At 41.8% G+C, this 24,095-nt stretch overlaps 1 protein-coding gene across 4 annotated transcripts in view; it reads left to right on the top strand.

Moving 5' to 3' along the window:
• SACS (sacsin molecular chaperone) overlaps window positions 1-24,095 on the top strand; it is a 104,151-nt gene that overhangs the window by 19,294 nt on the left and 60,762 nt on the right. For all 4 annotated transcript variants that reach the window (XM_054529384.2, XM_054529380.2, XM_054529382.2 and 1 more), the window contains exon 2: window positions 2,714-3,238. In XM_054529384.2, the coding sequence (XP_054385359.2) occupies window positions 3,219-3,238 (20 nt within the window). In that variant the 5' untranslated portion in view covers window positions 2,714-3,218. The remainder of the gene's footprint in view (window positions 1-2,713; window positions 3,239-24,095) is intronic.

The raw sequence follows: 24,095 nt of genomic DNA, 5'->3' as shown, positions 1-24,095 counted from the left end.
CGAGCACTAGTGGCAGATAGCCCTGGAAGTCCTGCTTCCAGTATAACTAATTCCAGATTTCCCTTGAGTTCTGATCTATCATATAAAACCTGCATGTTTTATATTCATACAAACATGTTTATATTCATATTTTTTTCTTTTTGAGACGGAGTCTGGCTCTGTCACCCAGGCTAGAGTGCTGTGGCGCGATCTCGGCTCACTGCAGGCTCCACCTCCCGGGTTCACACCATTCTACTGCCTCAGCCTCCTGAGTAGCTGGGACTTCAGGTGCCCACCACCATGCCCGGCTAATTTTTTGGATTTTTAGTAGAGATGGGGTTTCACTGTGTTAGCCAGGATGGTCTCGATCTCCTGACCTCGTGATCCGCCCGCCTCGGCCTCCCAAAGTGCTGGGATTATAGGCATGAGCTGCTGTGCCCGGCCCCAAGTCCTATATTTTACAGATAAAGAAATTGATCCTAATCCTTCACTGTATTATACAAGACCTCTTTTGATTTTAAACATTTCAAACTGGAGTCCAATTTTAAGTCCATTATCATACAAAAGGTTTCCATCCTCTTGCTAATATAGTTCTTTAATTTAATTTTAGTTCTTAAATCCTAAATTTACATATATAGTTTTTCTACTTCTTGGCATGGCAATCAAAATTTCATGAATTATTCATGAAAGAAAATAAGATTTTGCATTGGTATGTCTGAATTAATCTCACTCATGATGCCTAGTAATATTTTTAATTATAGCAAGTTACTGGGAAAGTGTTTTCAGAAAAGCATTTACAGTGAATACGGAGTTCTTTTCCTGGGTTTTCATGAACATACAAGAACTGATAATGTAATCAGTATAGCTTAGGTTGTTATTCCTGCATTCCTTTTTTTCCCCGCAATGAAACATTGTTGCATAGCAAATGCAGAATAAGAAGTACCAAGCTGGTCTTCTTCCTGTTTCCAGTCCATCCCTTCCTGGTTGGATGGGCTGAAACAAGTAACTGACCTTCCTGTGCATCAAGTTTAACATATCAGCATCTCTACCTTTATTGTTCTGTCTACTTGAAATGTAGTATGATAATGTCTAAGAGAGCATCTTGAACATTATGAAGTATTTTAGAACAATGAATGGGCAGAAAGTGCAGTCTCATGTGTCCCTCCGCTTATCATTGTTTATAAAGTTTGCCGGCCGGGCGCAGTGGCTCACGCCTGTAATCCCAGCACTTTGGGAGGCTAAGGCTGGCGCTTCACCTTGAGGTTGGGAGTTTGAGACCAGCCTGACCAACGTGGAGAAATCCCGTCTCTGCTAGAAATACAAAATTAGCTGGGCGTGGTGGCACTTGCCTGTAATCCCAGCTACTCAGGAGGCTGAGGTTGGAGGATCGCTTGAACCCGGGAGGAAGAGGTTGCAGTTAGCTGAGATCATGCCATTGCGCTCCAGCCTAGGCAAAAAGAGTGAAACAACTTCTCAAAAACAAAAAAAAAAGTTTCTGATTTTTCACTGAGGCTTCCTTGGGTTAGCCCAGATTGTGCCCAGCACCCTAAAAAATAAAAACTAAAAAGAAAGTTTGTCATTTTTTTCTTCTATTTATTTCTTAAAATGTTAGACTATTATAGGCACCAATAGTTATAAGGAATATTACTAGTAAAATAAAGCCTTTCTGATAACACATTTACCCTTCCTTTTCTAAGGTAAATATTTTGCTTTCAAACATGAGTTATTACTGTACATATAAAGTTGTAGGTTTGGGTCGGGTGCAGAGACTCACACCTGTAATCCCAGCAGTTTGGGAGGTCAAGAGGCAGGGCGATCACTTGAGGTCAAGAGTTCAAGATCAGCCTGGCCAACAGGGAAAAACCCCATCTCCACTAAAAATACAAAAATTAGCTGGGTGTGGGGGCAGGCGCCTGTAATCCCAGCTACTCAGGAGGCTGAGGCAGAAGAATCACTTGAACCTGGGAGGTAGATGTTGCAGTGAGCCAAGATCATGCCACTGCACTCCAGCCTGGACAATAGAAGGAGGCTCTGTCTCAGAAAAAAAAAAAGAAAAAAAAAAAACGGGTTTGGATTTAAAGGGTGTTGTTCCTGAAAAAAGGCACTTCACATGTGAGTGAAGCACATACTGCCACTTGGAAGAAGTTAGGTAAATAGAGGGAACATGAAACTAAGTGGTTAAGTAGATGTACTTCTAATTTTTTTTTTTTTTTGAGACAGAATCTGGCTCTGTTGCCCAGGCGGGGGGAGCGCAGTGGCGCGATCTTGGCTCACTGCAAGCTCCGCCTCCTGGGTTCACGCCATTCTCCTGCCTCAGCCTCCCAAGTAGCTGGGACTACAGGCACCTGCCACCACGCCCGGCTAATTTTTTGTATTTTTAGTAGAGATGGGGTTTCGCCGTATTAGCCAGGATGGTCTCAATCTCCTGACCTTGTGACCTGTCCACCTCTGCCTCCCAAAGTGCTGGGATTACAGGTGTGAGCCACCTCGCCCAGCCGATGTACTTTTAATTTCTATAGCTGCACATGTGCGTTTGTTGGTTGCCTGTCTTGTGAGGCCAGAAATGAATGCCATGCTGTTTGGCAGAGCTGTAGTGCCACTAGCAGGGTATAATTAGAAAGTCATTGGAGCTGAGTACCATGGCCCTCTTCAGTGAGGAATTGCATTTTCAGTGCATTGACTTCAAGTGCTTTTCCTTAACCCTTTCTTTACCCTTCCTTGATTTTTCTCCCAGGATCACAGAAGTGAGGCCACGATGCCTACGTCACCAGAGCCAGAAGAAAGGCTCCTACCAAAGAATATTTTACATCTGCTGAGATGAGGGTGAGAAACTTCAAAATCCAAGAATTTCTGCACCATTGTCCCCAAAAACCTTCAAAAAGAAGTACAGAAAATTCTCAGATGAAAATAAATTGATTTTGCTTTGGGGGAAAGCCAAAAACCTTTAGCGAATCCACACTGTTTTATCCTGAGAACCGTGGGTCGCTGGATCAGAAGGCAACCATTATCAGACTGGGGAGTCATACTTTAAGGAACACAAATGCAAAACACGACAATGTTTCCTGACATCAGATGATGAATGGACACTGAAGGGAAAAACAGGCTTTTTTTCCACCTGGCAGGAAGAGCTGAACTTGGAGTACACATTTAAAGGAAGCACAGAGGGAAGACTTAAACAGAAGAAAGAAGCATACTTACTTTCATGGTTTTCACAAACAAATATCCCAGGAGAAGTGATCATGGAGACCAAGGAGAACAGGTAAATGAATTAATGTTTTAAATGACAATAATTTGCATTGGGATTTTAAGACTTGTTGGATTTTCCCAAATGAAACATAGATGGGCAAAAACAAATGAAAGCACTCGAGAGGTAAAAGTGAACCAACCATCCATACGTCAGTTCTAACTGAAATTGTATGTAATTTTTCAAGCCAAGGGTTAAAAATAATTTCTTTGACTTTGCCCAGATAGTTTTGCATTTTGTTTATACTAGTGAGGCTATTGTAATGGAGAGCTGATTAGATGTAGCCCATTTTCTCCTTCATAAAATGTATCTCTGAGTGCCTCTCACTGCCATATGATTGTTTGGAAAATATAAAATAAGCAACTGTGAAATACTTAGAATTGTATTGAATAACCTGAGGAGAGAGGGAGAGGGGAGAGAGAGAGTGAGAGAGAAAGAGAACTCTACTTTTCCCTTTATAAATTATGACAATAAAATATAATGCTTGCTCTTTTTCTCAAATTTAGTTGCTATCTTATAAGAATGTATGCTTATTTTACAAGCTTGAGGATTTGTGAAAAAAATAAAATGTGTGTATATTTGTATAATTATTCCTTAAATTTCTGTATGTGCTTCTTTTTTTCTTGAGCATAACGAAATACTCTTTCATTAATTTTGAATGCTGTATTTCGATATTACATTCAATAATTGAAATTTTAGTGCCATAGAGATCAGGGAGGGCTTCACATCTTGTAACCTAAAGATATCAACAAATAAAACATCTTCATATCTGGCTTTCCAAAGCAAAACATTGAAAAGAACTCACTGTATTGCTCTTTACCTTTTGAAAATTGTTACCCATTAGACAGTGGAACAAAGTGATACTTTTTCAGTAGTGCTTGCCTCAGTTTCAGGATTCATTTTTGTGACTGATTGTTATTTAAGTGTGTGAATGGACAAGAGTAGTGAGATGACTTTATGGGTTTGATTTTTATTAAATGATTGAAATATTTGATTGTTTTCCATATTTCTAGTATTATGAGACGTCATGTGAGATTAATTTCCACACCATTACTGATGGTAAATTATTTAAACATGAGAGAAGTCTACTTATCTATCATCGTACATGTTATCTTGCAGTATTTCTGTGGATTTTTTTAAACTTTCTAAAATGCTTCCATATCAGTGCATTCCCTCCTAGTTTTGGAACCAGACTTTTTTTCAAATCAAAGGTGAACCCATTTTCCTTTAACTTACCGGTTTACTTCTTTGTATTGGTGATTTCGTTTATACATCCATTTTAAAGAGCAGTGACTTTGTAGAATCATTGACGCTGACACTAACTATAAATGTTTAATAATTAGGATTGATTTGATGCATCTAAAACCAGCAGGTTATGCTGTCTTTGTATTCAAAATGCAATAAATTCCATTCATAGCTAGAAAAAATATGAATTAACTTTGCATGTATTTTTGCAGAGATTTACATTACATAGGCTTTACGTACCAAATTACTTAAAGCTAAAATGTTAGTGACTAGATATAGCCACATTTATGAACACATGGAGTAGATGTTTTGAGAGTCAAAACATGAGTCTTTTTAAAAAAAATAAATACACTTTTATCAAACCAGGCTGGTTTATATAAAACCAGCCGGGTGCGGTGGCTAACACCTGTAATCCTAGCACTTTGGGAGGCTGAGGTCAGGAGTTCCAGACTAACCTGACCAACATGGCAAAACCCCGTCTTTACTAAAAACGCAAAATCAGCTGGGCGTGGTGGAGCAATCCCAGCTACTCGGGAGGCTGAGGCAGTAGAATCGCTTGAACCCAGGAGGTGGAGGTTGCAGTGAGCCAAGATCATGCCATTGCACCAGCCTGGACAACAAGAGTGAAACTCCGTGTTTAAAAAAAAAAAAAAAAAATCCAGCGCGGTGGCTCACCCCTGTAATCCCAGCACTTTGGGAGGCCGAGGCGGACAGATCACGAGGTCAGGAGATAGAAACCATCCTGGCTAACACGGTGAAACCCCGTCTCTACTAAAATACTAAAAACTAGCCGGGCCTGGTGGCGGGCACCTGTAGTCCCAGCTACTAGGGAGGCTGAGGCAGGAGAATGGCGTGAACCCGGGAGGCGGAGCTTGCAATCAGTGAGCCGAGATCGCACCACTGCACTCCAGCCTGGGGGACAGAGCAAGACTCCGTCTCAAAAAAAAAAAAAAAAAAGGTAAAACCTGTTTTATTAAGACCATAAATATGCCTAGTCTCGTTATTCTGGGGAAAAAAATTCTTTTTTTTTTTGAGACGGGGTCTTGCTCTGTCGCCCAGGCTGGAGTGCAGTGGCGCAATCTCGGCTCACTGCAAGCTGTGCCTCCCGAGTTCATGCCATTCTCCTGCCTCAGCCTCCTGAGTAGCTGGGGCTACAAGCGCCCGCCACCACGCCTGGCTAATTTTTTGTATTTTTAGTAGAGATGGGGTTTCACCGTGTTAGCCAGGATGGTCTCGATCTCCTGACCTTGTGATCCGCCCGCCTCAGCCTTCCGAAGTGCTGGGATTACAGGCGTGAGCCACTGCGCTGGGCCAAAAAGAAAGTTCTTAAAGAGGATCCACTCTAGGCTTCTGGAGCTCTGACGTCCATAGTTGTGTGTGAGGGTGGTGGGGGCATGCTCAGAGTCACAGCATTAACACACAGGGCCTTCCCAGGCCCTGGCTTTATGGAAATATTGTGGGAAAAGAAGTTAAATTATCTATCTAATAAGGCATGTAAAACGTGATGTACACAATTAAATGTGTACAGATGAAATGAAAGCAGATATATTATTAAATATATTCATCTGAAATTTCAAGCTAAAAGTTGCAACATAAAGAATCTCATTTGTTGAAAGCTGCTTTGGGACTGGCTCCTTCTCCGCTGCTTTCAGGAAGATGTTGGAGCATCAGACTGTGTTAGTGCAAAAGGCAGATTCCAGGAGTGGGCCAGATTTGGGGAAACTGCCCCAAGGGTTCCGAGGAAACAGCTCTAGTTACAGTGTGCTTAGGAGCAGGGCATATTTGGGCTTAATTCAGGCTAGTGGAAATGTCTAGGAATCCTCTCTTATGTTGGGGGGCGGGGGCTTCATTTGATGAATGTGACAACTGAAGTCACATGACTTCCTCAAAATCATATTCTGACACCTATTAAAATAGTAAAGAACACTTTACTCAGGACTACTTTGATAGGCATCAAGACGATTGCAACAGGGGAGAGGGATAGGGACTCAGCTCCTAATACAGCAAAGACAGCTGAGGATTCACAGCCAATGAGCAGTGTGAGGGGTCACTGCATGGAAAATTACTAAGGGGGAATGTCAAAAATCAGGGACTCTTGCTGAACTGACTTGAAACAATGATCGGCTATCAAGGTGGGGTTGAGGAATCCGATGGGATTTGGAGGTGATCAGATAGCCAGAGTCAGGGGATTCTGTCTGAACTGACTCGGCGGGATGCATGCACCAACTAACTGGGCTAGGCAGGTCAAAGGCAGGACCCGAAGACAATCCTTGTCAAAAAGAGGGCGTGGGGGAGCCTGTCTAATGTTTGGTTAAAGAGAAAGTCTATTTTAGTTCCCCTTGATGTTCATGAAAGAAGAGACATTCTTCCGTCTGAACAATCTAAGTCCATTTCTCGCCGGTTGTCTTTTGTTCATTAGGGACCAGCTGAACCATCTGTTGAGACTTGGTGATAGAGGATATTTGCTGGATGGTTCAATAAGTCAGACATTTTTGAAAAACAAAAAGAAAAACAGGCCCGGCACGGTGGCTCACGCCTGTAATCCCAGCACTTTGGGAGGCCGAAGTGGGTGGATCACGAGGTCAGGAGATCGAGACCATCCTGGCTAACACAGTGAAACTCCGTCCCTACTAAAAATACAAAAAAATTAGCCGGGCGTGGTGGCGGGCGCCTGTAGTCCCAGCTATTTGGGAGGCTGAGGCAGGAGAATGGCGTGAACCTGGGAAGTGGAGCTTGCAGAGAGCCGAGATTGTGCCACTGCACTCCAGCCTGGATGACAGAGCAAGACTCTGTCTTGAAAAAAAATAAATAAATAAAAAGAAAAGAAAAGATGCATGGGTAGAGCAGACTGTAAACTCAGTTTCTGAGTCTAGATGTCAGGCTTGCAGTATCTTCGGGTGGCAGAATGAGGATGGCAGTGGCCTTCTAGTGGCTCTCCTGGCTTTCAGTTTGAATGTCCTTGGTGATGGCATAGACATCAGTGTCACTGTCATGGTTATTTCCTGGAGCAGAGTGTGGAAGATACAGTGTGCCAAATGGCTGACTTTAATTTGCAAAGAGGTGAAAAATAGCTCAAAGACAATGAACACATCTAGAAACTGATAACCCACAAGGGTGTGCTGTAGTTTTCTATTGAAGTATAAAATATCTCTCTACAGTGACGCCCCCTTTTTGATTCAAGATAACCAAAGTAAGATTGTTTTCATTTGTAAAATGTCTGGTTTCATTAGATTTGGCCTGATTATTTACATAAATGCAAAAAATAATAATTGATGACGTGAGGTTTTTTTTTGCCCATTAATTTTTTAAAGTCAGGTTTAATAGGATACAATTCACATAAAATAAAATTCTCCCTTTTTGTAAATTTATTGTGATTTGAAAATACTAAAATTCATGATACAAATTCATGGTAAGAGAAGTGTTTTATGTGGAATTGGCAGTTATTTAGTTGATATTAGGAGAAATAATACTTAATATTAGAACTTTTTTTTATTATACTTTAAGTTTTGGGATACATGTGCAGAACATGTGGGTTTGTTACATAAGTATACATGTACCATGGTGGTTTGCTGCACCCATCAATCCGTCATCTACATTAGGTATTTCTCCCAATGCTATACCTCCCCTAATCCCCACACCCCCGACAGGCCCTGGTGTGTGATGTTCCCCTCCCTGTGTCCATGTGTTTTCATCGTTCACCTCCCACTTACAAGTGAGAACATGTGGTGTTTGGTTTTCTGTTCCTGTGTTAGTTTGCTGAGAATGATGGTTTCCAGCTTCATCCATGTCCCTGCAAAGGATGGGAACTCATCCTTTTTTATGGCTGCATAGTATTCCATTGTGTATATGTGACATATTTCCTTTATCCAGTCTATCACTGATGGGCATTTGGATTGGTTCCAATCTTTGCTATTGTGAAAAGAGCTGCAATAAACATACATGTGCATGTGTCTTTAGAGTAGAATGATTTATAATCCTTTGGGTATATACCCAGTAATGGGATTGCTGGGTCAAATGGTATTTCTGGACAGTGAGGAATCACCACACTGTCTTCCACAATGGTTGAACTAATTTACACTCCCACCAACAGTGTAAAAGCTTTCCTACTTCTCCACATCCTCTCCAGCATCTGTTGTTTCCTGACTTTTTAATGATCACCATTCTAACTGGCATGAGATAGTGTCTCATTGTGGTTTTGATTTGCATTTCTCTAATGGCCAGTGATGAGCTTTTTTTCAAATGTTTGTTGGCCACATAAATATCTTCTTTTGAGAAGTGTCTGTTCATATCCTTTGTCCACTTTTTAATGGGGTTTTTTTTTTTTCCTTGTAAATTTGTTTAAGTTCCTTGTAGGTTCTGGATATTAGCCCTTTGTCAGATGGATAGATTGCAAAAATTTTCTCCCATTCTGTTTACTCTGATGATAGTTTCTTTTGCTGTGCAGAAGTTCTTTAGTTTAGTTAGACCCCATTTGTCAATTTTGGCTTTGATTGCCATTGCTTTTGGTGTTTTAGTCATGAAGTCTTTGCCCATGCCTATGTCCTGAATGGTATTGCCTAGGTATTCTAGGATTTTTATGGTTTTAGGTCTTACATTTAAGTCTTTAATCCATCTTGAGTTAATGTTTGTATAAGGTGTAAGGAGTCCAGTTTCAGTTTTCTGCAAATGGCTAGCCAGTTTTCCCAATACCATTTATTAAATAGGGAATCCTTTCCCCATTGCTTGTTTTTGTCAGGTTTGTCAAAGATCAGATGGTTGTAGATGTGTGGCATTATTTCTGAGGCCTCTTTTCTGTTCCATTGGTTTATATATCTGTTTTGGTACCAGTACCATGCTGTTTTGGCTACTGTAGACTTGTAGTATAGTTTGAAGTCTGGTAATGTGATACCTCCAGCTTTGTTATTTTTGCTTAAGATTATCTGGGCTATACAGGCTCTTTTTTGGTTCCATATGAAATTTAAAGTAGTTTTTTCTAATTCTTTGAAGAAAATCAATGGTAGCTTGATGGAGATAGCATTGAATCTATAAATTACTTTGGGCAGTATGGCCATTTCCACGCTATTGATTCTTCCTATCCATGAGCGTGGAATGTTTTTCCATTTGTTGGTGTCCTCTCATATTTCCTTGAGCAGTGGTTTGTAGTTCTCCTTGAAAAGGTCCTTCACATTCCTTGTAAGGTGTATCCTTAGGTATTTTATTATCTTTGTAGCAATTGTGAATGAGAGTTCACTCATGATTTGGCTCTCTATTATTGGTGTATAGAAATGCTTGCAATTTTTTCATATTGATTTTGTGTCTTGAGACTTTGCTGAAGTTGCTTCTCAGCTTAAGGAGATTTTGGGCTGAGACAATGGGGTTTTCTAAATATGCAATCATGTCATCTGCAAATAGTGACGATTTGACTTCCTATCTTCCTATTTGAATACCCTTTATTTCTTTCTCTTGCCTGATTGCCCTGGCCAGAACTTCCAATACTATTTTGAATAGGAGTGGTGAGAGAGGGCATCCTTGTCTTGTGCTGGTTTTCAAAGGGAATGCTCCCAGCTTTTGCCCATTCAGTATGATATTGGCTGTGGGTGTGTTGTAAATAGCTGTTATTATTTTGAGATACATTCCATGAATACCTAGTTTATTGAGAGTTTTTAGCATGAAGGACTGTTGAATTTTATCAAAGGCCTTTTCTGCATCTATTGACATAATCATGTGGTTTTTGTCATTGGTTCTTTTTATGTGATGGATTACATTTATTGATTTGCGTATGTTGAGCCAGCCTTGCATCCAACATCTACGGAACTCTCCACCCCAAAGCAACAGAATATACATTCTTCTCAGCACCGCATTGCACTTAAAATTGACCACATAATTGGAAGTGAAACACTCCTCAGCAAATGCAGAAGAACACAAATCATAACAAACAGTCCTTCAGACCACAGTGCAATCAAATTAGAACTTAGGATTAAGAAACTCACGAAAAACCACACAACTAAATGGAAACTGAACAACCTGCTCCTGAATGATTACTGGGTAAATAACAAAATTAAGGCAGAAATAAATAAGTTCTTCGAAACCAATGAGAACGAAGACACAGCATACCAGAATCTCTGGGACACTGCTAAAGCAGCATTTAGAGGGAAATTTATAGCACTAAATGCCCACAGGAGAAAGCAGGAAAGACAAGAAATAACTAAGATCAGAGCAGAACTGAAGGAGATAGAGACACAAAAAAACCCTTCAAAAAATCAATGAATCCAGGACCTGTTTTTTTGAAAAGATTAACAAAATAGACCAATAGCCAGACTAATAAAGAAGAAAAGAGAGAAGAATCAAATAGACATAATAAAAAATGATAAAGGGAATATCACCACTGAGCCCACAGAAATACAGACTACCATCAGAGAATACTATAAACACCTCTACCTAAATAAACTAGAAAATGCAGAGAAGATGGATAAATTCCTGGACATGTACACCCTGCCAAGACTAAACCAGGAGTAATTTGAATCCCTGAATAGACCAATAACAAGTTCTGACATTGAGGCAGAAATTAATAGCCTACCAACCAAAAAAAAGCCCAGGACCAGCCGAATTCTACCAGAGGTACAAAGAGGAGCTGGTACCATTGCTTCTGAAACTATTCCAAACAACAGAAAAAGAGGGACTCCTCCCTACCTGATTTTATGAAGCCAGCATCATCCTGATACCAAAACCTGGCAGAGACGTGAGTTTTTTGAAGTTTGCTTTGCTGGAACTTGTGACAAGGACTATTTTTTTTTTTTTTAGATGGAGTCTCGCTCTGTTGCCCAGGCTAGAGTGCAGTGGTGCAGTCTCGGCTCACTGCAACCTCCACCTTCTGGGTTCAAGCCATTCTCCTGCCTCAGCCTCCCGAGTAGCTGGGATTACAGGCATCTGCCACCATGCCCAGCTAATTTTTTTTTGTATTTTTAGTAGAGACGGGGTTTCACCATGTTGGCCAGGCTGGTCTCAAACTCCTGACCTCGTGATCTGCCTGCCTTGGCCTCCCAAAGTGCTTGGATTATAGGCATGAGCCATCACGCCCGGCCCAGATTAAACTTTTGAAAGCATCTGCAGGTTAGGAAGCCATGCTAAGAACTTGCTCTCAGACTTTATCTGCAATACCTATATATTTGGGTGAATTCCTCTTTTCTAGGTCCTAAGGTTCCTGGGCCTGCCAGAAAATGACCTTCTTTACTCTTCTGGAAGGCTGGGAACTCCATAAGCAAGGTACCAGGCAGATTTCCCGAGAGGGCTTTGTAAGCATTCTCTCCATAAAGTCAACCTTCATTCCTTAAAACTGTCTGCTCATATCTGATTCTGTGCATATCATTCTCAAATATGACATTCCAGTCAAAGCCTTTGTCATATGACCAAAGTTTCCAATTATGCCTTGTTACAAGGGGAACAGATTCCTATTGAACTTATGCAAATAAATATATAACTATGAAGATGAGTTTCTGAATTCTGGAGGGATTAGGTGAGAAGGCAAAGGTAAATGCTTTATTTCTGTTTACAAAGGCATAATCACTAAATTGCATGGTAGAGATTGTGAATTATAGGTAGTTTAACTGTCATAGATAGCTTAACAGAAAAGGAATTTCTTAAATCCAACAGCAATATTCCAAACAAAAACCATTGTCATCATTTATTAGTTCATTCAGTCCTGTGTAATTAATTATTGTTCTGCTTGATCTAAGGTTAGCAATTTTATGAATCCATAGCTTCTCTACTATATCTCTGGAAAGTCTTTTTTTTTTTTGAGATGGAGTCTCGCTCTTTCGCCCAGGCTGGAGTGCAGTGGTGCAGTCTCAGCTCACTGCAAGCTCCGCCTTCCAGGTTCACGCCATTCTCCTGCCTCAGCCTCCCGAGTAGCTGGGACTACAGGCACTCTCCACAACACCCGGCTAATTTTTTGTGTCTTTAGTAGAGACGGGTTTCACCATGTTAGCCAGGATGGTCTCAATCTCCTGACCTCGTGATCTGCCCGCCTTAGCCTCCCAAAGTGCTGGATTAGAGGCATGAGCCACTGCGCCTGGCCTCTGGAAACTCTTAGTCTAATAGTGTGGCCTCCAAGTTAATAAGGAATGCCATTAGGAGTCTGTTCCCAGAGTACCTGGCTTAGTTCTTTCCATGGGTCTGTGAGACAGTCCCTTTTTGGTGAGGACAAGCACTTCGGCCTGTGATTGCAGATGCTTCTGGAAAAGCATCACAGTAGAAAGTAAAACAAAAGTGATGCAAAAGCCTTAAGACGGTTAAAGAGCTAATGAAAGTTTATTTGACGAGGAAATTTTGTTATTTCTGTGGCACGTGTGAACCTCCAAAATTTGAGACAGGTCTCAGTTAATTTAGAAAGTTTATTTTGCCAGGGTTGAGGATGCGTCCATGACACAGTCTCTCAGGAAGTCCTGATGACCTGTGCCCAAGGTGGTCAGGGCACAGCCTGGTTTTATACATTAAGGGAGACATGAGACATCTATCAATATATGTAAGAAATACAGTGGTTTGGTCTGGAAAGGTGGGACAACTTGAAGCAAAGGCAGGAAGACTGGAAGTGGGGAGGGAGCTTCCAGGTCACAGATAGGTGATACACAAGTGGTTGCATTCTTTGGAGTTTCTGATTAGCCTTTCCAAAGGAGGCAAATCAGATATGCATCTATCTCAGAGAGCAGAGGCGTGACTTTGAATAGAATGGGAGGCAGGTTGGCCCTAAGCAGTTCCCAGCTTGAGTTTTCCTTAGCTATTTTGGAGGCCCAAGATCTTTTCCTCTTATATGTGTAACATTTTAAAACAGTAACTAGAATTATGACTAAAAATATTATACCAGGACATGTCATGGACAATGCAGGTATTGACACATTTTCTAGGAACTTCTTATAATTTCTGAAATATTTATATTAATATTTACCCATCTGAATGTAACCTAGCAAAGGTTAGGTATCTTTTTTTATTTGACACGCTTTTCATTCAGTTCAACATATCGAATAAACTTAATAATTTTTAACATCACTCTATTTACAAGGTGAAAGAACAAATTTGGGAGGATTTTCCAAGGGCCCTATGGGAAAACTCAAGGTCAGTTGTAGATCAAGGTTTTGTTTAGGATTTGATTTGGAAGGCAAAATTGTCAAAAATATCAGGAGGTTTGAACATTTGACTAAATAGGATGTTAGGTTGGTGTGAAACAATGCTTAGCTACCTATTTAACCAAAGTGACTGGCCGGGCGCAGTGGCTCACGCCTGTAATCACAGCACTTTGGGAGGCCGAGGCAGGCGGATCACGAGGTCAGGAGATCGAGACCATCCTGGCTAACACGGTGAAACCCTGTCTCTACTAAAAATACAAAAAATTAGCCAGGCGTGTGGGCGGGCACCTGTAGTCCCAGCTACTCGGGAGGTTGAGGCAGGAGAATGGCATGAACCCGGGAGGCGGAGCTTGCAGTGAGCTGAGATCGCACTACTGCACTCCAGCCTGGGTGACAGAGTGAGACCCCGTCTCAAAAAAAAAAAATAATAATAATTAAATAAAAATAACCAAAGTGACTGAGGACTAAGCTCTGATTTTTATCTTACCCAAATTCCTATCTAAGGGGTCTAGGGAGTCACGCCCTATAAATCATAAATTCTCATCAGATGGGTTATATTTGACCCTATATATTGTGACTTAACAATTCAGTCTCACTCTGGCATAACATTATGAGACAAGGGAAAAAGATTTAACCTCAAAATATATTTCCTTGCCATACCTTGAAATTGCACTGCTAAATCTTTTGTGGGAAAAATCCACATTCTATAGAGAATCCCCTTCCCCTGTTTGTTTTCCTTCCTTCCTTCCTTCCTTCCCAGATCCAGGAGATAATTGTAAGAGTTAAAGAAAGAGGAAAGAAACACAAAATGTGGCTTGGCAGTCAAAGACAGGTTTTCTTTAGTTAAAACCTGAGAGGCACCCCTGGCCGATAGCAGTCAGGAGCACTTTCTCTTATAGGCTAAGAGTATATATTGGTTTTAGGGTGAGGTGGCTTATCACAAGCTTGGAATGTTTACATGTGTGGAGAAGTTTATGGCAGGGTTGGAAGCTCTCTGGTAGGAGGGGAGGTTATCTCAAGGCTGGCATCTTCCTGGCTGGAGGGGGCTTATCTAGGGGCTAGCATGTCTGTGATGGGGGATGTTAGAAACAAGAGCTCAGAGTCACAAGGAAAACGAGCACTCAAAGGATTTCTCAGCAAGACAAATTTACCTCTGCAGAAGGGTGCCACTCACAATTCTGGCCACTGCGAGAACACACCAAACAAAGGAGGGAAGGAGGTTTTATCCCTAACGTGGTTAGTCCCTGCTTCTGTGTCCTGTCCCCATAGGCTGGAGTAGGAGTGTACTATCTAAACTGACCCAATTGGCTACTGTTTAAAATTGAATATGGCTAATTAGGTGGGAAGGGAGAGGCTGTCCATTATAGTACAAGACATGTTTGGGCATGTCAGGGCATGGCAAAGGTGGGAAGGGTAGTTTCGGTGGGAGGGGCAATTTACAGAATGGGTAGCCAGGAGTAAAAGAGGACTCTTTCCAAACAAGGAAGAGATGTGAGTTACAGATTGGGACTGGCAGGAGAAGTTGTTTACAGAGCAGGTAGCTTAGGAGAAGGGGCAAGGAAGTTGATCTCGAGAACAAAGAACAAGGAGGTCAGAAATTAAACCTTTGAAGAGGACCTTACTGTATCTGACAGGGAGGAGTTTGGGATGTTTCTGGTTGGAGATGTTTGTGGTTTATGGTCATGCTGACCTTAGCCATCAGGCTGATGCCGTTTGGATTTAGGTGGTTTTTTATTAAGGTGAACTTTAGAATGAGAGGCTTGTCCGGGATGGCGATGCTCCTGCTCTGTCAATAATTAACTAAGAGCCAGGCATCCATTTTTTTTTTTTTTTTTTTTTTTTTTGAGATGGAGTTTCGCTCTGTTACCAGACTGAAATGCAGTGGCGCAATCTCGGCTCACTGCAACCTCTGCCTCCCAGGTTCAAGCAATTCCCCTGCCTCAGCCTCCCAGGTAGCTGGGACTACAGGTGTGCACCACTACCCCCAGCTAATTTTTTTTTGTATTTTAGTAGAGATGGGGTTTCACCATGTTGGCCAGTGTGGTCTCAACCAGGCAACCTTTTAAGTCCAATAAAAAACAATTTACAACCTGCTCTCTCTGAAGTCTGTTATCTAAGAGCTTCCTCTGCACAATAAAACTTAGTCTCCACAATCCTTTACCTTAACCTAAACATTCCTTTCCATTGATCCCAGATCTCAATTGTCCTCAAATAATAATATTTGATAAACTCAACCAATTGTCAACCAGACAATGTTTAAATTTACCTATAGCCTGGAAGCCCCTGCTTTGAGTTGTTCCACCTTTCTGAACCAAACCAGTGTATTTCTTTTTTTTTTTTTTTTTTTTTTTTTTTGAGACGGAGTTTCACTCTTGTCGCCCAGGCTGGAGTGCAGTGGTGCCATCTCGGCTCACTGCAACCTTTGCCTCCTGGGTTCAAGCAATTCTCCTGCCTCAGCCCCCTGAGTAGCTGGAACTACAGGCACGCACCACCACGCCTCGCTAATTTTTTATATTTTTAGTAGAGATGGGGTTTCACCGCATTGGCCAGGCTGGTCTCGAACTCCTGACCTCAGATGATCTGCCCACCTCGGCCTCCCGAAGTGCTAGGATTACAGGCATGAGCCACCACACCCAGCCAAAACCATGTATTTCTTAAATGTATTTTTAAAATTTAATTTAATTTAATTTAATTTTTTGAGATGGAGTTTCGCTCTTGTTGCCCAGGCTGGAGTGCAATGGCGTGATCTTGTCTCACTGCAACCTCCACCTCCCAGGTTCAAGCGATTCTCCTGCCTCAGCCTCCTGAGTAGCTGGGATTACAGGCATGAATCACCACGCCTGGCTAATTTCATATTTTTAGCAGAGACAGGGTTTCTCTGTGTTGGTCAGGCTGGTCTCGAACTCCCGACCTCAGGTGATCTGCTCACCTCGGCCTCCCAAAGTGTAGGGATTACAGGCATCAGCCACCACGCCTGGCCCTCTTAAATGTACTTAATTGATGTCTCATGCCTCTCTAAAATATATAAAACCAAGCTGTACCTCAACCACCCTGAGCATATGTTCTCAGAATCTCCTGAGGGATGTGTATGGGCCATGGTCACTCATATTTGGCCCATGATAAATCTCTTCAAATATTTTACAGAGTTTGACTCTTTCTTTGATATGACAGTAATAGTATTCAAAAGTAAATAGAGGTGGTAACATAATTGTAAAAAACCTTAGCTCTTAAATGTGAGAAGACTTGGTCCTTTTAAATTGCCAAGGACATGGTAAAGGTTAGGACAGGAAATTATTCTGAGAAGACATAGAATCTTTGTTTCCTAGGTGGATTACTCAAAAGATAAAGAAAACCTTTTTACAATATGTTATTAAGAGCAGATCAATAATCCAAGAAAACTTTGTCATTTTAACAGAGACTAAAATGCATTAAAAAAGAAACCTTATAAATAAATTAATTCAATCTTAGTCAGCTTTGGCCACATGAGATAAGATTCCTTTTGCAATTTTTCTCACAAACCTTCTACAACTTTTTATAGTTATTCAAGTTTTGTCCTATATTTGTTTCTTTCTCATTCTGGAACAACCAGTCATTTTACTTTAGAACAAAATTACTCTCTTTTCCCTTAATGAAAACATAGTTTGCAAACAAAGTGGTTTCACCTCACCCTTATTAATTGTAATAGTTTCCTTTACAAATATGGATTATAATTTTTAACCATTAGCAACCTTTTTTAACAGAGAGAACTAGGAAGTAGACGACTGTGAATTGTCTGTTGTGTACCAGCATTCTGTAGAAGGCTAGCAAGTTTTATGACTCTACCATCTCACAATTATTATAGGATTATACTGTCTTATAGTATAATTTTTCATATTTATTAACAAGCCTAAATACATACACCCCCTAGACCATATAATAATAAGAAGCCAAAATTATGTAATCTTAAACTTAGGCTTAGTAATTAATGTTTCAGTACTTGAGATTGCTTAGAAATTGCTAATGAATGTCTATTACTTAGTATAACTCTAAGGCTGCCAGTTGCCAAAAAGATTTTAGAAACTGTTTTTAGCAGACATATTATAACATTATACAAAGCTAGCCATCATCTTAACTGTTTAAGTTAACTTAACTGTTAACTATTTTCAGTTAACATACACATGTTAGGCATGTATCACAAAATTAAACAGTGAAAAGATTTAAATATGTGGGTTTCTATTTGTTTTACTGCTTGTTTGATATATATGAAGTAATGTATGTCAAGCAATTCATTTTTACTGCATCTTTACTTACACATTTGTTCTTAGGTTAAATTTATAATTTAAAAATTAATCTTAAACATCTAGTGGTTATAATTTTACCTTGACTGTAAATCCAAGAATAATGCTTATATTTAATGCTGATAATTCATTTTTATTAAACTAATAATTCCAAACTAGTCTTAGTTATTAAAAATTTACTCAAATCATATGAACTTGAAAAACATTTGGGTTGGTATCTGGATTTCTGGGAGTTTTAGGATATTGAATTTATGTAAGTTCTTTTTTTTTTTTTGAGATGGAGTCTGGCTCTGTCGCCCAGGCTGGAATGCAGTGGCACACTCTTGGCTCACTGCAACCTCTGCCTCCTGGGTTCAAGCAATTCTCCTGCCTCAGCCTCCCCAGTAGCTGGGGTTACAGGTGCCCACCACCACGTTTGGCTAATTTTGTGTTTTTAGTAGAGACAGGGTTTCACCATGTTGGCCAGGCTGGTCTCGAACTCCCGACGTCAAATAATCTGTCCACCTCGGCCTCCCAAAGTGCTAGGTTTACAGGCATGAACCACTGCACCCGGCCTGAATTTATATAAATTCTGATTTATCTCCAAGCCAATGTGAATACAAATCCTTTAAGGGATTTTATAAGTTAACTTGGCAACCCCATGCAGAGGCAGAAAAATACCATAACATACATGCATACGTATATAAAGTTACATACAGATGCAAATAGAGACCCTGTAGCTTTCATTCTAATATTTTAGCCACATGTCAGGTAAAATGAGTAAAACAAAATTCACAGGTTTGTATAAAATACTTGGCTCTCATCTTTGCCCTGCTTCCTAAGTGTTTCTGACAGATGGAATAAGGTAAGGTTACCTGCTCAGTACGAGAGCTAATGCTTTCCACCAATATTTATGGAGGAGACTTGTAAGATTTTCATTTGCTTATATATCTGATTGCTTTTGGGGGTCCTTTGAGAGCTCCTGATGTGGGTAGGAGGCCTAAGATTCCAGTGATTGTAGGGAGGTGGGGGGCTTGTGTGGGAAGGGAAAGTTCTGGCAGAAGTGGACAGGTGGATGGTGGAGAAGTAGGAGTTTCAAAGACAACATATTAAAGGATTCAAAGGAACTGAAGGGAAGATCAAAGGGGGTGAAAGGAGGAAAGAGGAGCAGAGGGGATGGGAAGGGGGAGGTCTTAAAGGTGCCTGTTTGGGGAAGCCATCAAAGTTCCAAATTATCCTTAGTAAAATTATGCCATAAGGAAGGAAGTGGACAGAGTGAGTGCATGCCCTAGTGGCCCTAGTGGTGGAGCATACAGCCATCAGGGGCTTGAGAAGGGGGGTTTCAGTGACTCAGAAGCTCACATACTCTTAACTAATGGTACTTTGTAAGCAATGAAGCCTAGGACTCTGACCCAGCCTCAATATCTAATAAACAGGGAAGCCCAGGACTCTGACCCAGCCTCTATATCTAATAAACAGGGAAGCCCAGGACTCTGACCCAGCCTCTCTGTCGAATGAACAGAGAAGCCTGGGACTCCTCTAAACCAGCTTCTACAGTATACTCAGAATCTTAAGAATCAAAGTCTGTCTTTACCTGGAGCACTGGCTTAGGAGTTGGACTCATGAACGAATCCCTAATAAATCAGTCAGAACTGAAGAAAAAGGCTTCAAAGGTGTGTGTCTTGGTATGAGAGGTCCAAGGATCCAATGATAAGATGAGAGGTCCAGGAGTCCAATGACGAATCTTTTTGTTTGTTTTCGAGAGGGAGACTTGCTCTGTCACCCAGTCTGGAGTGCAGTGGTGTGATCTCGGCTCACTGCAACCTCTGTCTCCCGGGTTCAGGTGATTCTCCTGCCTCAGCCTCCCGAGTAGCTGGGACTACAGGTGTGTGCTACCACACCTGGCTAATTTTTTGTATTGTTAGCAGAGATGGGGTTTCACCATGTTGGCCAAGCCGGTCTCGTCTCCACTAAAAATACAAAAAATTAGCCGAGTGTGGTGGCGGGCGCCTGTAGTCCCAGCTACTCGGGAGGCTGAGGCAGGAGAATGGTGTGAACCCAGGAGGCAGAGCTTGCAGTGAGCCGAGATCGTGCCACTGCACTCCAGCCTGGGTGACAGTGTGAGACTCTGTCTCAAAAAAATAAATAAATAAATAAATAAATAAAAGAATACTGAGGTAGGGCCAAAAAGGGCTCTTTATTAATAACAAAAGACACTCCTATCACTCAGAAAATTCAGAGTTTTAAGTGCTGCGTGCCAGGAGTCAGGGACAAAGAAGAAATATATGTTTTTGATGAAATCACAATGGGAGTACTAAAAATTCAGGTGGTAGAGCAGAGTCCAGTGTTCAGGAGAGCAGGCAGAACAGTGGGGTCCACGTAGCTGAAGACCAGTGCAGCCAGAGACGAGCAGGTGGGCAGTAGAGGGCTAAGGAAATGAGCAGCAAACATGCGTGATGAGGAACAGGGGAGGACGTGGGCTTGGGGCCATGACCTAGTGCTAGTAACCCAGAAATAGGGCCAGGGCCCAAAGAAGGAACAAGTGGATTAGCCATATTCCACCTGTCCTAGGTTTCAGGAGTTCATGAGGATAAATAAAGCCAATGAATATTTACACACATATCTCCATGGCTCCAAACTCCAAACTTGCTTGACAAGACCTTAACCTCCATGCTTCTCTCATCTGCTTAAATTCTTCCCCAGCTATTTCTGGGTGTCCTTGGAGAGGTGACGTCTCACATGGGCTTAGGAACAAGTTTGTTCATGTTCTTTCCATTTGAGCCTGTTGGTCCAGGGGCCCTGCCGTGGCCTTTGCAGCTGGTGCCCTCTGAAAGATGTTACTCACCTGCACCCAACTACCCTGTGAGCCCAAGGTGACTGCAACTTGTGGATGAGGTGGTGAGGGTTGGTGAATGGCCTCTCCCGATGCCTGTGCTTATTGTGTTTTCTGGGAGGGAGGTAGCTATGCGTGAACTCAGTCCTGCCCAGTATGTCATGAACACTGTGGTTTCATCTTATGTTTTCAGAGGCTCAAAACCAGTCCTTCACATGTGGCCAGGAGAGGGGAGAGAAGGGCCTGTCTTGTCCCTTCTATGGCTTCTCCCTCTGTCCTCTTTTTCTTAGATTACCTCTGCGTCCGAATGAAACCAAACTCTCAACAAATATCCTTCCACCTCCTTTAGGAGAAAACAAATTGTGTAATGGAAAGAGCATAAACTTGTGAGCCAGACATCCTTGGTTTGACTCAGCTTTGCCATTTGCTAGTCGTGTGGCCTTGAATCAGTTACTTTTTTCATATCATGAGGAAATAATGTTAGGGATTATGTGTGTAAAACACTTAACGTGTTATCTGACACAGAGTGAGTGCTCGAGAAAAGGCAACCATTGTTATTATGACTCCCTTCTCCAGAAACAACACAAAGCATTGTCATTGGAGGCATTGTATTGTCTAAGTGTGTGAATCACTCTCACACTCCAAAGTGCCTGTCACTTCACAGGCGTTCTAGGAAAGGTGCTGGCCACCACTGTCTCAGCCTAATAAGCAGTTAGTTGCAAACCTGGCTGTCTAATTCCACTTTGTTGATTTCAGGGATTTTCTTTTTGCCACTGTCATCCCTCCATGTGTCCAAGTATGCCATAGTCTGTTTTGGGGAGAGGCTTAGCTAGTGTCTTTGGCCATTACATAGGAAATGCAAGATGGAAAGAGAGGGCCCGGTTACAGTCCTGATGAGCACCACACCATATCTTAAGGAAAAGAGTCATCAAAAGGCAACAGGATGCCTCCTGACCATCTGAGGCCCTCGTCAAGTGGGGGGGACCCGGTGGACTTGGTTTCCCTCAGCTCCCAACTCCAGGCTCCATCTTACTGCATCCTGGGAGACGGGAAAGTCAGTCTGCATGTGTGATTCCGAGCCCTTCCTTGGAGTATTTGCAGTCTGCATCTGGTCTGCAAAAGGTGACTCATTGTTGGCTCTGTCAGCTTCTGAAGGGTAAGGGATCCATGTTCCATGTGCACATGAAGGAACTCAGGGAGGAAAGGAGGGAACCTACACTGATGGGCACTTTGCAGTACTTTTCTGCCAATCTGGCATGCTGTGCCTGTCACAGTGTTTTATTCCCTTTCTCCCTCCTGGATGGAATAGGCAATCATACTGTGTGGAGTATTCTACCGGTCAGGCACCCCACAGTCCAATTAGGATCAATCATGGGTTTATATGCAAAGGGTGAAACGGAACCATGAGAAGCCATCCTGGAACTTGGGGAAAGTAGTAGCCGTGGCATCATGACTCTCTAGACCCGAGGGACTAGGGGAGGAGCAATTACTTGAACCTTGAAGGGCAGAGTCCCGAGTAGAGCAAGCTCCCTGAGAAGGACAGTGACCTTGGGCTGAAGGACATAACCAGGCCCTGGTGACGCTGCAGGGGGCGTGAATTCCCTGACCGTACTCTCTTCCTTCCTCCCAGCTCCTGCGGGGGCTCCTTATGGGCCAACTCCACCTGCAGCCAAAGTGACCACAGCCCTGTTGCCCAAAGAGGCCAACCTGAGCCAGAGAGCTGGGCGGGCAGAGCCTCAGGGGCAAAGGGAAGACATTTGGAGTCTGTGGAAAGATGCTTGGATGTTCACCTCCTTCACCCAGAATTGACAGTAATCCTTTGCCTGACTTCTGTGCCTCTTGACCTTTTTTAAAGAATTTTATCATGAAAAATTTCAGGCATGTACAGAGGTATAGAAAAATATCACCGGGAGCATTCACAAACACAGTATGCAGATTCCACAATGATTGAAATTCTGCCACATGTGTTTATATTGACCTTTTTCCTTGTGTTGGTATTTTAAAGCAATTCCCAGAGACCCTGTGTTGCACTGGTCCCCAGGCACGGCCTGTGGTGGCGTCTGCACTGAGGGGTGCAGGCGTGTGGGGGCATTTCTCAGACAGCATGGCGGTCACCTGGAGGAGCCCAGAGTGGTCCAGGGCAGGTTTGGGCTGGAGAAGGAGGGACTCCTGTGTGCAGCACCAGAGTGAGCTCAGTGTAAACACCTGAATGAGAGGCATGACAACACATGAACACGCTGGCTACCTAACATCTGTGGGCGCTGGAATCAGTGCTCTTTAGACATGATGAGAGGTGGCTGCCTTCACTGAAAAACAAACTGATAGCTTCTTTATGAGAATAACATAAAACAAATGTATTACCCAGTATAACATATTAGGATTTTATTTACTTATTTACTTCTTATTTATTTTTTTGAGACAAGGTCTCACTCTGTCACCCAGGCTGGAGTGTGGTAGTATGATCACGGCTCACTGCAGCCTTAACCCCCCAGCTCAGCTTTTTGAGTAGCTGAGACTATAGGTGTGTGCCCCCACACACTAAATAGAAAATTAGTCTCCCAGCTAATTTTTATATTTTTTGTAGAGATGAGGTTTTGCCATCTTGCCCAGGCTGGTCTAGGACTCCTGAGCTCAAGCAATGTGCCCACCTCAGCTTTCTGAAGTGCTGGGATTACAAGTGTGACCCATTGTGCCCAGCCAGGATTTTAAATGATCTCATTTACTAAATCTCCTGGGGGTGGAATTCCATGTAGAAATGGTAACTTGGAGTCAAACAGACTGAAGATTTTTTTTTTTTAAATCAGGAAAAATGATCTATGTGTGAACCTTTACTATAAGTTATTCTTATTTCTAGTATGTCGTGATTTAGAGCGTACTAAGAAGAAAAATAGTGCAGAAATAAAGCACTCATTCTTTTCAGAGTCGAACACAGTTTGAAGCCTACAGAAGCTCCTAGACCAAGTAAAATAGGTTCTATAGAAAGAATAAATTCTGTACCCTGTAGAAAGAATAATTTTAAACCCTTGTAGAGTAAATAGAAAAAAACCAAATCCCTTGAAAAGTTGTAGAAAATATAAAACTCTATAATTGTAGAAAATATAAATATCAGAAAAGCAGTATAAAAGTGGTCGCATATTATTGTGACTTCTGGCATATGTAGATGCAGCCAAATAACTTGATATTTTGATGTAAAATTAAAATGCTCCCTTGTCCATCCCCCAACTCCCTGCAAAAAGAAGCAAAAAACAGAAAGAGTAGAATCGATCCTTCTCACAGTAGAAGAAAATGATGGCTAAATGCAGAATACAAAAAGAACAGATTTTAGACATTGTAATTTGTTCTTTTATCTGCATAGAGGATGGAAGCAAATGTGTCCTTCAAAGAGAATCATGTACTACGTACTCCTTGTACACACATTCCGTCCTTTTTTTAAATTAGAG

The sequence above is a fragment of the Pongo abelii genome, chromosome 14, assembly GCF_028885655.2.
Source record: "Pongo abelii isolate AG06213 chromosome 14, NHGRI_mPonAbe1-v2.0_pri, whole genome shotgun sequence".
Classification (NCBI taxonomy): Eukaryota; Metazoa; Chordata; class Mammalia; order Primates; family Hominidae; genus Pongo; species Pongo abelii.
Note: the sequence above shows the minus strand (reverse complement) of the source record. Positions and strands in the feature narration are given on the sequence as shown.